Here is a 15,484-nt window from a genome sequence, read left to right on the forward strand (position 1 = left end):
TGTGGACTGTAGGGACCTCAAAGAAGGAAAGGTTATTGAGTTATGATGATGAGGGAGAACCTGGAAGCAGCAGTGGGGAGCAAGGAGTATTCCAATTATTCCACCTCAGCCTGTGAGCCTAGGGGAATGGGTTAACAGCGTAGTCAGTCCTAGAAAGGGTAGCCAAGGAGGCTGTGTCACTGGGGGAGTCAGGTCTCAGTGGATGTCAAAAGACAGAAAGAATGGAAGAAGAAAATATTTAAGATGAAAACAAGTTTGTTACCAGTGGTACAGACAATCTGGAGGGCAGAGTGGAAGGGATAGGTAGTGCTTGGTTGAGACTTTGGGGTGAGCGGGTTAAGAAAGATAGGAATAAGGAATCAGGTGGTAAGAAATGGGTAATGGGGTCTGGATGATTACCTAAATGGGTTTGGAATTACTGGGATGTGTAGAGTATGACCAAATATGAATGTTGTTCAGTCATTTTTCAGTCATGTCCAAGTCTTTATGACACCATTTGGGGTTTTCTTGACAAAGATACTAGAGTGGTTTGCCATTTCTTTCTCCAGCTCATTTTACAGATGAGAAAAAGGAGGCAAACAAGGTTAAGTGACTTGCCACTTAGGGTCATACAGCTAGTAAGTGTCTGAGGTCAGAATTGAACTCAGGAAGATGAGTCTTCTGACTCAAGATCCAGCTCTAGCCTCTGTACCAGGTATGACTATGTTAAGTAGAAGGCAACTATCTCTTTCCAAGAGGCTGGAGATCAGGCATGACACTGCAGCATTCGATAGATGGTCAAAATATAAAATCCCTGTTTCTCTTCTCCTCTTCCCTCTAATAGGATTAGGAGAGAGCAGCAGAAGATGGAATTTCCACTTCCAGCCACCTTTCTTCTTCCTGTTTCATTAGGGGACATGCACAGCAGGAGATGGAAGTAGGTGGACCTTTACCTATACTCTTCTAATGGGAGGCTGGGGATCAGGGGGCTCAGAAAGAGGTGGAAATCTTGCTGTACAGAGGGAGAAGTCACCTAGTCATGCCCAGGTCCACAAAACCTTTCTTTTTCCTCTTCCCTCAAGAGAGGCTACTCACAAGAGAAGGGGAAAACCTTGGTGCCCATGGTGAAAGAAAAAGTACACGATAAAAGAGACTCTAATTAAGTTTGACCCTCTAAGAGAAAGGGATTCAAGACTAAAGAAGACTCCCTAAATCAAAGGAAAGGTCTTCAATTTGATCTAATCCCCAGCATATGAGAAACCTAGAATTTGCTTTTTGAGGCCTCAGCAACTGTTGAGATACCTCTCTGTAGTTGTCTACATCTAATCAAATATTTTAAGCCCCTTTTACTATCTGAAAAAACTAGCCTTTCTGGAAAGCAATTTGGAATTATACACAAAAAGTTACCAAACTATGCATGACCTTTGACCTAGCTATATTCAAAAGAAATCAGAGAAAAAGGAAAAGGTCCTATAGGTATATAAATATTCATAGCAACTCTTTTATAGTGGTAAAAAGAACCAAACAAACAGAAACTATAGGGATGTCCATCAATCAGGGAATAGCTGAACAAATTATGGTATGTGAATGTGATGAACTACTGTTGTTATGTAAGAGATGAGGAAATAAATTATTTAAAAGAGACAGAAAGACTTGTATGTTAATTTCTTTGCAGGTTCTCAATTTCCTCATCTATAGATAGGGTTTAAACTAGATAATATCTAAAGAACCTAAATCCTCATTTTTTTATTTGTATTTTTTTAAGCTCAAATAGGGAAAGAATGGATAACTTCCATAGTTAAAGGCATAAAGCTTAAGAAAATATTTTACTGTTTACCATATCAATTATATAGTCTAACCTGCACACAACCTTAGTGCAGCCATAGAAAATTTAAAAAGCCCATAAAGAAATTCCTGCCACCGCAATAAAAGTTAAAATAGATACAAATATAGATATGTTTAAGAGACTTGGCTCCTCAGAACTAAACCATAAAGCCTTGTTCACAGAAACCTGCTCCAAAGATAAACAGAGATAATAGATCTCTTGTTATCTCAGTGGATCCTCACAACAAACTAGTTCTAGATTCATCAGATTCTTGGGCTTTAAGTCCAAGCATAAGCTTTAAGAACCTTTCTAAGCTACTTTATTTTCCTGGAAATACTTAGTATAGGGAGGAACCTGGGGATACATTTAGAAGTACAATGGTCAACTTTTCATCTACCTAGATCTTTAAAACATTCTGATGAATACATATACCATTTCTTCTACTTTTTCATTTAAAGAATGACAACAATAACCATTTTACTATCCTAATTTTATCTGCAAGATTATAGGACTCAGTAATGTTGGCTGGGAAGCCATGCTGTGTTGAAAGATCACACAATTTGAGTCAGAGGCCTTGGCTTGAATAGAACATAAGCTCCTTGAAGGGAGAAACAGTTTCATTTTTCCCTTTCTATATTCCCTTTCTATTCTAGCATGGCTCCTGGCACACAGGAGGTATTTAATAAATGTTACTTGACTGTTTAAGTTCTGGATCTGCCTTTGTGACTTTAGGTAAGTCTAGTAACTTCTCTAAATCTTAGCTCCATTGTCTGTAAGATGGAGTTTGGTAGGTACAGTGATCACCTAAAGGCTAAGATCCTAGGAATTCTAATAAGTAATAATTTGAGGAATCACTGTTTACTAGTGCCCTACTGAGAAGATATTACCTAAAAGCAACTCAATTATTATTTGGACTCAGTGTTTCTCAAACTGAAAGGATCATCAGATTTTGAGGGCATTTGAGGGCATCTACAGATGAGGGCTTGCAACATGTGATGGTGAGATGATTTCTTAGTTTAATATCCTTCTTACACGATATCTCTAATGTTCTCTTGCTGTCCTAGCCCCTGTTTGCTTTACTCACACTTCCATTTATGTTTTCTATTTGACATCTTATATTCCTTTCCTGGACTATTAGAAAATATCTTCTTCTGGGTAAAATATATAACAAGCTTTAAAAGACGAGTAAGTGTGTCCCATCTCACCCAACACTCCCCAAGCCCCACCTCCAGAGAAAAATCATCTAACATCTTTGGTCAGGGTGATAGTTTTAATATTTAATAAAAATGAAAACTTTTTGTGTGTTATCAAATATAATATTGTTCAGTAAGATGCAGTAACAAGTCAATATAGTAGAAAAGTTCAATACCTAATTTTGACTTCATCGCCTTCACATTGTCAAGTTCTTTTTCCAGTTCTACTGTATTATATTCCACTGATGAAGATAACCCTGTACAAAGAAATATTTTAGAAAAATAGCATAATAGACAAATGAAAAAAATATCATCATCCTGTGAAACAACACTATAAGAAAGGCAGTGCTTATATTCAGTTAGAATCAATTGTAAAACATTTCAAATATTGACAGGTTCTTCTATGTTTGGATTTCAGAATAAATAAAAATATTAACAATTAAATTATTTAGAGAAAAAATATTGATTTTCCTTTAGCATTTTAATATAACTTTGATATACATTATTCTTATTTAGTCTAAATGTGTCTATGAAAATATCTTTCTAGAAAAGCCTATTTCTATGTACTATTTTAAAAATTCCTTACTTTTATACTAAGAATGTTAGGACTATGTACAGTGCTTCAGAAAGCATGTAATGTAATTCATTAATGAATAGTGATTATTTAATGTCAATGTTGTTTGTCATTTATTAAGCAAGATTTTATATGGAATAGAGAATTAAAGCAATATCTATTTAGTACACATAAATGTACTATTTAAGTTCAGGATCTGTGTTTGTAAAATTGATTATACTACTATAAAACTGGACATTTTATCTTTACATGAAAATATGTTAATATGGACACTTCATTCCAATATGCCATTACCTGGAACTTTCATATAGCTATAATATAAAAGATTCTTAATGGGAAGGCTAAAACATGAGATCTGAAATGAACTAAAGATAATATGATCTGTACTATTTTAGTAATAAAGATATTCTCTTGCATTCTAGTTATTTTAAAACTTCATGGTAACTCCTCATACACAGAAGCAGCATGCATGGTACAATGGAAATAGTACTAGATTTGAAGCTTTTGGAAAAGGGTTCAAATTCTAGCACTCCCACTTGTTACTATGTAACTTTAGGCAAGTCATTTCACTTTTCTAGGATTCAGTTTCTTCAGCTGTAAAATGAGTGAGTTCAACTAAGAGATCTCTGAGGTGCTACACTGCTCTAAATCTATGCTTCTATGAATTTAAGATTAATTGAAAAATCAATTATCCAACCATAACAGAAGTTACTATGACTGAGAAATCCAAAAACAGATTTTATTCCCTGAGTTTTAAGGAGAAAGTCTTCAATATAATAAAGATTAAGAAAAGCTTAGGAAGTATATATGGCTTTTGAAAGGAATTTACTTGGATCTTATGAATGAATGAATCAAAATGCATTTATTTATAATACATTGCTATCAAGAAATTATGTGAAAACATAAAAATAACTGTTTCTCATTTGCTTCTAGGACATGTCTAGAGTACATGTGTTTGGAAGACAAACATGATTTTTTTTCTCAAGGATAAAATTTAAAAGACTACTTTTAAAGCACTAATTTTGTTGGGCACACATGTGCCAGGCACAAAAGAGGTAGTTTATAAAGTAAAATTAATATAGAAATTTCATCTAACATACTTTTATATTTTCAAACAAACTGTGCTTTTATAAAACAGTAAATTTCTCACAGAATAATACATAACACTAAAAGCAATAGTTTCACTTTTAGTATTTATTTTAGTATTTAGTATTACTTCACTTCCTTTATTAGAAAATGATTTTATTTGGCAGAACTTTGACTTTAAATTGCCAGTATAAACAAATAAGGATGGCAAAATGCATACAAAAAAAGAGATGAGGCAAACTAGATTTAAGCATCAGATCATAATTACATTATTTCAAAATGCTCCTAAAAAGTTCAATGTCAGCATTGTCTAGCCAATAAGTCAAATTGGTAGACAAAACCTGTTTGGACTAGTCATGAAAAATTAGAAGGGATTCTCCAAGAAAACCACAAAGCAGCTCATTTAAGGTCAATTTAACGGTATTATTCTGTTTTTCTTCCAGCCTCGACATAAGATTTCACTACCTCAAAGGAAACTGTAAGAGTATCTATTTGCATTCCCCCTAGGTGATTGGCAGTTCAACACCAATTAGTTCAAAATTACACTGTTACTAGCGTGCAATAAAAACAACACCTTTCATCTTTCTTACACAGGTAAGAATACCTTCAGAGCCAATAACTTTGATCAAGTAAGTATTTTTGATCCTGCCCCACCCGTCTCTTTGGATTCAGGAAAACTAATAGCTAACAGCAACTTTTCACAGCTTTATTCTTCAGCTGAAAGACTGATGTGGGTATTGAAAATATTTCTGCTTCCAAGATATTACAATTTCCCAAAGTCCAATATTTCTTCAATAATGAAAGTGCCCTCAACTGATATTTTTCAGTCATTATACTGTCTACAAAGTAATATAACTTTTATTTTACCCTATAACTTGCTATTGTGCATTACAGTTAATACTTTAAAGAACAGGAATCAGCTGGAACACTTTAACATATACAATGATAGTCTAAATAAAAACCGGTGAGAAATGTGTGAGCAATTTGTCAAAACAACTTTAAATAATCAAGTATGGAGTTCTTAACCTTTAATGTTTTATGGACTCCTTTGGCAGTTCTAGTGAAACCGATGAACTTCTCAAAATAAGATTTTTAAAATAATTGAAGAAAATACTAATTATCTGGAGGGGAAGAGCAGGGAGGTGAAAGGGAATGAGTCAACCTTACTCTCAATGGATTTGGCTTAAGGAAGGAATAACATACACACTCAACTGGGTATCTTACCCTACAGGAAAATAGAAGGGAAGAGGATAAGAGGGGAGTATGATAGAAGGGAGTACAGACTGGGGGAGAGGGGTAGTCAGAAGCAAAAACTTTTGAAAAGGGACAGGGGCAAAGGAGAAAATTGAATAAATGAGGAGTGGGATAGGATAGAGGGAAATATAGTTAGTCTTCCACAACATGACTACTATGTAAATGTTTTGCATAACTACACATTTATAACCTGTATTGAATTGCTTATCTTTCTAGTGGGGATGGGTGAGGAGGGAAGAAGGGAGAGAATCTGGAACTCAAAGCTTTAAAAACAAATGTTAAAAAAATTGTTGTTACATGCCACCAGGAAATAAGATATACATGCAATGGGGTATAGAAATTCATCTTGCCCTACAAGAAAGTAAGGGGAAAAGGAATAAGAGGAAGGATGGGGTGGGGGGGAGGAGGGGGCAGATATATGAGAGGGCAGACTGAAGGAAGGAGTAATCAGTATGTTTGCCATCTTGGTGGAAGGGGAGAAATGGGGAGAAAATTTGGAACTCAAAATCTTGTGGAAATTAATGTTGAAAACTAAAAAAAAAATAAGTTCTGGGAAAAAAAAAAGAAAATACTAATTTTCAATTAAAGGTCAGGGAAAATAAATATGTGATTCTTTTCCCACCCAAGACCATGAATCCCCTGATATCAATACACAGACCCTCTTGGAAATCCATAGAGGACGAGTTAAGAACCCTTGAAATAGAGCCTCCCAACAAGGAGCAAACCCTTTAAAACAGAAAAGATTCTCATCACATAACAAGTTCAGGGTTGTTGAGATTTGGGGGGAGAAGAAGAAACAATTCTAGAATAGAAAAGTAAGAATAATTTTTTTTTTTGCCTTTTGGAGGGCAATTGGGGTTAAGTAACTTGCTCAAGGTTACACGGCTAGTGTTTTTGTGTGGGTGTTAAGTGTCTGAGGTCAGAACCGAACTCAGGTCCTCCTGACTCCAGGGCTGACGCTTTACTCACTGCGCAACCTAGCCCCCCCAGAATTTGATTTTTTAAAATAAAATTTTATAAGAAATATCTTTACTAAAGATCATGAGGTCAATTCAGAAACTTCCAAATGCTTAGAATCACTTTGATTTACTATCTTCTTCATAATATCTCTTATCCAAAATGCAATGAATTTATTAATCACCACATACAGAAAAGACTAAATTTCCTCAGGGAAAATGTTACTGGTGCAACTTACAAATATTGCTGATTAGGCAAGTTCTGATAGGCATTAAAAATAGAAACCTATAAGCTACTTGAAGGCAGAATTCTTACTTTTTGTCTTTATATCCCTAGTATCTAGCACAGAACCAGTTAACACAGTCACTGATTAATAAATATCTGTTGATGTTACATAATATATCTGTTACAGTTTCATACCAGACACTAAAATCTTCAGTAAAGAAGAAAATCAGAATCGCCTTCTCTACTTCTATTCTAACATTTATTTAAGTAATATTTTCTGTCTAGATTAAAGGTGATTAAAGGTAAGAATTTAGAGACCACTATCAGATGCTAAATATACTTCAAAATACTGTGTGAAATGCAAATAGATTTGAATTGCTAATGATTTTAATCAAGGCAAAAAGCATTAAACACCAGCAGTTTTGAAATGCATCCATAAAGAAAAATAGTTCATGAATTTGCTTATTGTTCATTTCTACTTAATACTTTAGCTGGTACTAGGTCTTTGGCATGTGTACATATACACATGTGTACATGCATGTATGTTATAACACATATATGTTACCTTTCATGGTTCATAACTACATATGCTACTACTGAAAATATTTTCTGCCTTAAAGGAATAAGCAAATCAAAATGTATGCAATATTGCATCTTATTAAGTCAGTCAGTCATTATTAAGCATTTACTATGTGCCAGAACACTGTTAAGTGCTAGGAGCACAATGGCAAAAAAAACAATACCAGCCCTCAAGGAATTCTCATTCAACTGTGGGAGATGATATGTAGATAACTAGGTACATACAAGATGTAGAGAGAGTTGATGGAAGGTAACCTCAAAGGGGAAAGGCACGAGCAGCTTTGAAGACTAGGAAAGGCCCTCTGCAGAAAACAAGATTGGAGATTGAGCCTTGAAGGAAGCCAAACAAACTAAGAAGCACAGAGGTGAGGAGAGAATCTGCATTCCTTATAAGGATGGAAGACAGTGTAAAGGCATGGAGTGGAAGACAGAGGCAAGACAATGAAGACAGTGAACCTGGATTAAAGACTGTAAAGAGGGGTCAAGTTTAAGAAGACTGGATTAACAACAATGTTTTCTTATATTTATACCTTAATGCTATCAGAAATTCCTTGGTAATTTCATAGATTATATAATGCCTCTACTCAAAAATTCAATATAATTTCCCTTATACAATAGTGTAGCATATTAGTATTCCATTAAATAAACTTCTGTTAAATGCCTACTGTGTCCAAGGCACTGGGAGAAAAAAAGATATAACACTCCCCCCTCAAATGTCCCTAACCTCAAGGAGCTTATATTACAGAGTATATAAGTAAATATAAAGTAACTTCAAGGAGTTTATATTATAAAGTATATAAGTAAATGTAAAGTAATATAGGCAGTAGAAAACACCAAAAGCTGGGCAATTCAGGGAAAGTATTCTATAGGAGGTAGCGCCTGAGCCAAGCTTTGGATCATGTCAAAGATTCCAAGAAGTAGAAGAAGAGAATTCATGCCCAGTATGCCAGGCACCTATAGAAGGAACAGAAGTGGGATACAGTACGTAGAGACCATAAAGAGGCTAAAATGTAGGTCTGACTGAATGTAGAGTTCATAAAGGTGAGAAATAGGAAATAAGTGTGAAATGGTGGAGGTGAATGCCATGGTGAGACCTATATGTTAGGGAATATTAATTTAGCATCTACAAGGAAGAGGAATTAGAGACAGGAAATAATGAAAGAAAGATGTCCAGCAGGACACAATTACAACAGCTTGGGTGAGAAGCCATGAGGAGACCAGGTAATGAGAAAGGAATGGACATGAAAATATAATCAAAACATGACTTTTTAACTGACTAGATATTGGGGGGAGAAGGGTGGTGAGGGAGAGGGACTCAGAATTTGCAAACCTGAGGGACTAGAAAGATGGTGGTGCCCTCCACAGAAGCATTCTAAGAATGGGAGTGCCCTCGACAGAAACTGCACAGTTGGAGATAGGATAAGAGTGGGAGAAAAATTAGTGAATTTCATTTTGGACATGATGTGTATGACATCCAAATAGGACGATTAGTAGCAGATAGTAAGCAATGTTGGAATGGAGTTCAGCAGAGAAATTAGGACTTCTAGATTTGGGAGTTTTCTACTTAGAAATGACAACTGAATTCAAGGAAGCTGATAAGATCCCCAGGAGTGAGAGGAAGAGATAGAAAAGGCCAGGAACAGAGCCTTGGGGAATGCCAACACTTAAGGAGTGGTTATCTAGCAAAGGACTATTTTTAATTGGTGGTATGGAATAAGGTTAGAAAGTATTGTGGGTTTGATTTTATATAGGTAGATTGAATTTTTGATTGATGACTAATTCTGTCAGTTAGGTAAGAGGAAAGTAAAGAGACAGGATTATTATGAGAACTTACAAGAAAGAGTGTCTACAAAAGGGGATAATCAAGAGTGTCAGAAGCTGCAGAAGGGGCAAAGAGAATGAGAACTGAGAACAAGTAATTTGTATTTAACAGTTAAGAGACAATCTTTGGAAAGAACAGTTTCAGTCAAGTAGTGTCACAAAACTCAAAGTGCTCACACTCTGAAGAGGGAGACAACACATACATTTATGCCTTCCACAGCATGATTTTTCTCATCATAGATTCTATATACTGCAATTTGGCATAAGAAATTAAATGGGAATTTCGGGGGAGTTTTGCAGAAGCTGCAGACAACACATGAAGGCCAGCAGAAGACACAGAGCCTAAGATGAAATACTTAACCCAAATTTTACAATAAGGTACTGTAAACACTGCATAAAAGAAAAAATTCAGACTTCTCTGGGATCAAGGGAGGGCCCAAAAATTTTACACAGATTTGCAATGACAGGGTTGCAGAGCCCTTGTCAAGGAGGACAAGAAAAGGTCTCCTACAACAGGTTGGATTTGAGCTAATTTCTGAGATAGAGGAGGAAGAAAAACATTCCAGGAATGGAAGACAACAGGACAAAAGCACAAAGACAGGAGATAGTGCATCACGTGAGAGGAACAGTCTAACTAGGTGTGAAGCTGCAGAGTGCATAGGAGAGTGGGAAATGTTAAGTATCAGAAGGGCCAGATTATGAAGAGCTTAAATTACAAAGAGAGACCTTCACATTTCGTTCCTATGCATTAGAAAATCACTTTGGTATCAGAGTTGAGGTATGGATCGGAGCTGGGAAAGAGCAGGGAGACAAGTTAGAAGGTTTTTGCAATAGTCCAAGGGGTGAAGACAGACTGAGCTAGGGTGGCGGCTATATAAGTAGAGAGAAGGGAGTATACATGAAAGATGTTAAGGTAAAAATATTAAAATATGGTAATTTTTTTTATTTTTTATATTTTTTATACATGTGGGATTAGAATGAAAAGTTTGATGATATCAAAGTTGTGAACTTGGATGACCAGGATGATGGTAGCACTCTCAATAATAATAGGAAAGTTCAGAAAAGGGGAAAGTTTGGGGAGAAAGAAAGATAGCAAGCTCTACTTTGGAAATATTGAGTTTGGAACACTTATGAGATACCAAGTATAAGACATCCAAAAGACAACTGGAGCTATGGGTACCATAGCTCAAGAGAGACTAAGGCTATATATACTCATCTGGGAATCATTTGCATGAAGTTGATAGCTGAACCCCTGGGAGGTGATGAGATGACCAAGTGAGACAACATAGAGGGAAAAGAGAAGAGAGTGCAGCATAGAGCCATTAGGGACACTCATTGTTAGTGGGTATGACATGGATGAAAAAAAACAACAAAAGAGGCTATGAAGAACCTCTTTTGGGAGACAGACAAAAGGAAAATGAGAAGAGAACAAATTGAGAAAAATTTAGAGAAGAGAATGTTCAGAAAGAAAAGGTTAATAATATTAAATGCTTCAGAGAAATCAAGTAAGATGAATAGGAAGAAAAGGTAATACAACTTTCACAGCACTTACTCTAGCCCTTATTGGCACTTACCTTTATTGCCTAGTATTATTAGTTATTATTTCATATATCCATGTCTTATCTCCCTAAGAAGATGGCAAGTAAGTGTCCTAAAGGAAAAGGTTGAGTCTTCAGCCTCACTATATCTTCTTCAGGACTAGCACCTTTAAGGGCACAACTGTACTTGTGTACAGCTGGAAGGGAGCAAATCAGTTGGTCCTGAATACTGGGTAAATCAAGAAAATGGGAACTCAGGATATTTAGGGAAACATCAATATGTATATTGAAGTACCCTAGGATGAAGGCAGGAATTTGGCTGGAAAGAAAGATTATAAGCCAGGCACATAACTCACTGAGGAAGTAAGAAGAATGTCATGGGATTTGGATTGGGTGATAAATTTATAAAGCATGAATCTCAAAGGAAGAATGAATACTGAGATACTAACAGGAGAGTCTAGATGTATCAATGTGGAGCAAGAAGGAGTTTAACTCACCACTGAGTTGGGGAAGAGTAGAGAAACAAAAGAAAGTACTGCCACTACTGAAAAGAAGAAAGGAAGTAATGTCATCAAAAGAGAGCCAAATCTCACTGAGTGTCAGAAGTTGAAAGGAATGAAAAAGGTAAAGGTTCAAGATGAAAAAAATTGTTAATTATAAAGGAGACATTCCAAAGGACAAGATTTCAAAGGAAGAGATGAGGACATCTATATTGGTATGGGGGGGGGGGGGGGGAGTAGGGGAAAATGGGAGGGTAGGGCTGAAGAAGATGGGAATGAGGAAAGGGGTTACTGGAGAGAAGGAACAGAGCTGTGACCTTGAAGAAAGCAATTTCAACAGACCAGTCATGACAAAAACCAGATTTCAAGGGGTTGATAACAGAGGTAAGAAACTGAGGCAGTGGATATAGCCAGTTCTTTTCAAGGAGTTTGATTGTTAAGAAGAGAGATCTAGAATGATCATTTGTAGGAATGGTAGGATCAAGAATGGAGAATTTTTTTAAGAATGGAGACTCCTGGGAGTCAAGATGGCAGAGTAGAAGCAGGACCTCTGAATGGCTATGGCTTCCACCTTCCCCAATTCATGTAAAAGGGGACTCTGAACAAACTTTGGAGCTACAGAACTTATAAAATCCCATGTGAGCCAGATGATTTAGCCCCAGGGCTAGCCTGACCAGCCGCTGGCCAGAGGGACTCCAGATCACCAGCAGCTGAGGCCATCTCCAGAATTATCAACACATAGATGAGAAGGACAAAGTGAGAGGTCAGTGCCGTGCGGACTTTGGGACCCAGTAGTTGGGAGTGCATTGGCTTTTGCCCCCAGGGCAAGAAGCCACTGCCGTGCAACCTCCTGGCCTGCAGAGTGTAGGGGGAACAAGCGACCAGTCTGAGGGTTAATCGCTCTTGCTTTAACCTGCTTGGATCTGGATTGAAGTCTAGGGTGGAGGTCCTGGGGTGTATGTCCAGCTTGCCAGAGCATGTGAAAGCTTCAGCAAGGGCACCCAACTAATATCTCCGGCAGCTGAGAAAACCCTAGCATTTGGTATGAAGCTCCTCTGTCTGGCCGCAGAGTCCTACTGTGGCAAAAAGCCCAAAAGTGAAGTAATTGAGTGGCAACATGACCAGGCAAAAGAAGCAAAGCAAACAGAAGAATCCAACATTAGACTCCTATTTTGGGGACAAAAAGGATCAAAGCATGGAACAGGAGGAAGACAGTGAAGTCAGAACTCCTGCACCAAAAGCTTCAAAGGAAAATACAAGCTGGTTACACGCCACACAGGACCTTAAGAAGCAGATAACAGTGGGGCAGCCAGGTAGCACAGCAAGTAAGAGCACCAGCTCCAGTGTCAGGATGACCTGGGGATCGAATCCGGGCTCAGACACTTAGCACCACACCCAGAAATAATTGGCCATGTAACCTTGAGCGAGTTACTTAACCCCAAGTGCCTTAAAAAAAAAAAAAAGAAGCAGATAAGAGAAGTGGAGGAAAAATTGAGAAGAGAAATGAGAATGATGCAAGAAAATTATGAAAGGAGAGACAACAGCCTGACTGAGGAAAATAATACCTTAAAAAATAGACTAAATGAAAAGGCAAAAGAGGCTCAAAAAGGCAATGAGGAGAAGAATGCCTTAAAAAGCCAAATTTGCCAGATGGAAAAAGAATCTCAAAAGCTCACTGAGGAGAATCATTCCTTCAGAATTAGATTGGAGCAAATGGAAGCTAATGACTTTATGAGAAATCAAGATGCTGTTAAGCAGATCCAAACAAATGAAAGAATAGAAGGCAATATGAAATATTTCATGGGAAAAACTACTGACCTGGAAAATAGATCCAGGAGAGACAATTGAAAAATTATTGGACTACCTGAAAGCCATGATCAAAGAAAGAACCTAGAAATCATCCTCCAAGAAATTCTCAAGGAAAACTGCTCTGATGCTTTAAAACCAAAGGATAAAATAGAGGTTGAAAGAATCCACTGATCACCTCCTGAAAAACATCCCAAAAAGAAAACTCCTAGGAATATTATAGCCAGGTTCCAGAATTCCCAGATCAAGGAGAAAATATTACAAGCAGCCAAGAAGAAACAGTTTGAATATTGTGGAAATACAATCAGGATAACCCAGGATCTGGCAGCTTCTACAGTGAGGGATCGAAGGGCTTGGAATGTGATATTCCGGAGGTCAAAGGAGCTGGGATTAAAACCAAGAATCACCTTCCCAGCAAAACTGAGTATCATGTTTCATGGGAAAATACAGTCATTCAGTGGAATAGAGGACTTTCAAGCATTCTTGATGAAAAAACCAGAATTGAATAGAAAATTTGACATTCAGATACAAGAAGCAAGAGAAGCAGGAGAAGGTAAACAGGGAAAAGAAATCATAAGGAACTTATCAAAGTTGAATTATTTACATTCCTACATGGAAAAACAATAATTGTAATTGATGAAATTTTTCTTAGTACGAAAATAGTTGAAGGGAATAGAAATATATATGTATATATATATATATATATATATATGAGGGCATATGGGCATATGAATACATATGTGTATATGCTTACAGGTATACATAGATAGAGGGCACAATTTAATAGGAAGGGATGATACTTAAAAGGTGAAAGTAAGAGGTGAGAGAGGAATATAATGAGAGGAGATGGGGAGAGACAGAATGGGGTAAACTATCTCATATAGAAGAGGCAAGGGAAAATGGTTACAATGGAGGGGAAGAACAGGTCAACTGAATTTGGCTCAGGGAGGGAATGACATACACACTAAATAGGACATACTGTCCCTACAGGACAGTAGGGGGGGAAGGGGATGAGAGGGGGGATGATGGAAGGGAGGGAAGTTGAAAGCACCCACTTTTGAAAAGGCACGGGATCAAAGTAGAGAATATAACAAGTGGGAGGTGGGATAGGAGGGAGGGAAATATAGTCAGTCTTTTACAATGTATCTGCAATGTTAATGTTTTGCATTAGCTACACATGTATAACCTATATTGAACTGCTTATCTTCCCAGTAAGGGTAGGTGACAAGGGAGGAAGGGAATGAATCTGGAATTCAAAGCTTTAAAATCAAATGTTTTGGGAAAAAAAAATATATACATATATATACTATTATTAATACTATTTTACATGTAATTGGGAAATAAGATATACAGGCACTGGGGCATAGACATCCACCACACCCTATTGGAAAAGTCGAAAGGGGTATGGGAGAAAATATGAGAGAGAGCAGAATGGAGGAGGGGATATCCTGTGGGACTGCTATTTTGGGGCAGTGGGTAGGGGAAAAATGGGAAGAAAATTTGTAACTCAAAATCTGGTGGAAATGAATGATGTAAATCAGAAGTTAATAAAGCATTTGAAAAATGAAAAAAAAAAGAATGGAGACTCCTTAAGGATGGACAATACCTGGGGATTGAAGGCAGCAGGAAAAAAACCACTGTATAAGAAGAGGCTGAAAATTAGATAGAAATTATTAAAGGGGAAAGCTGCTAGGGAACAAGAGGGAATGGGGTTCAAAGGCACAAGTAAAGGCTTTGGTGTTGTTAAGGAAAAGGACCACTTCATCTTCTGAGACTGAAGAAAAGGAGAATAAGATGAGAGATGGTGCTTAGGAGGCCTGCAGTGACAGCTAGAGCAAGATACATGCTTACTACTCCTCTTGACCATGTATGACAGAGGTCACAAGACATGGTTAATATTATTGGATTGTCAACAATATAAATGGACGAATAATAGCTTATTATATTTCATATGTTAATGAAAATATAATAATAATAATGAAAATATCTCCCTGTGGTTTTCAATCTCAAACATTATGCTTAAAAGCTCCAGACAAAAACATAAAATCTCACACATATTATCAGGCATGCAAACACCATCTACAGTAGCAAAATAGGTCCTATCATATCAAAATCTAGCAAAAATGTTAAGGTATTCTAATAAGAGT

At 36.9% G+C, this 15,484-nt stretch overlaps 1 protein-coding gene across 7 annotated transcripts in view; it reads right to left on the reverse strand.

The window, feature by feature from the left end:
- Positions 1 to 15,484, reverse strand: part of LMBR1 (limb development membrane protein 1) — a 194,183-nt gene that overhangs the window by 40,568 nt on the left and 138,131 nt on the right. For all 7 annotated transcript variants that reach the window (XM_069084512.1, XM_069084508.1, XM_069084528.1 and 4 more), the window contains one exon: positions 3,174 to 3,254. In XM_069084512.1, the coding sequence (XP_068940613.1) occupies positions 3,174 to 3,254 (81 nt within the window). The remainder of the gene's footprint in view (positions 1 to 3,173; positions 3,255 to 15,484) is intronic.

Source organism: Petaurus breviceps, unplaced genomic scaffold, assembly GCF_028583685.1.
Source record: "Petaurus breviceps papuanus isolate PSGF00001 unplaced genomic scaffold, PetGlider_PUasm1.0 115, whole genome shotgun sequence".
NCBI classification, from domain to species: Eukaryota; Metazoa; Chordata; class Mammalia; order Diprotodontia; family Petauridae; genus Petaurus; species Petaurus breviceps.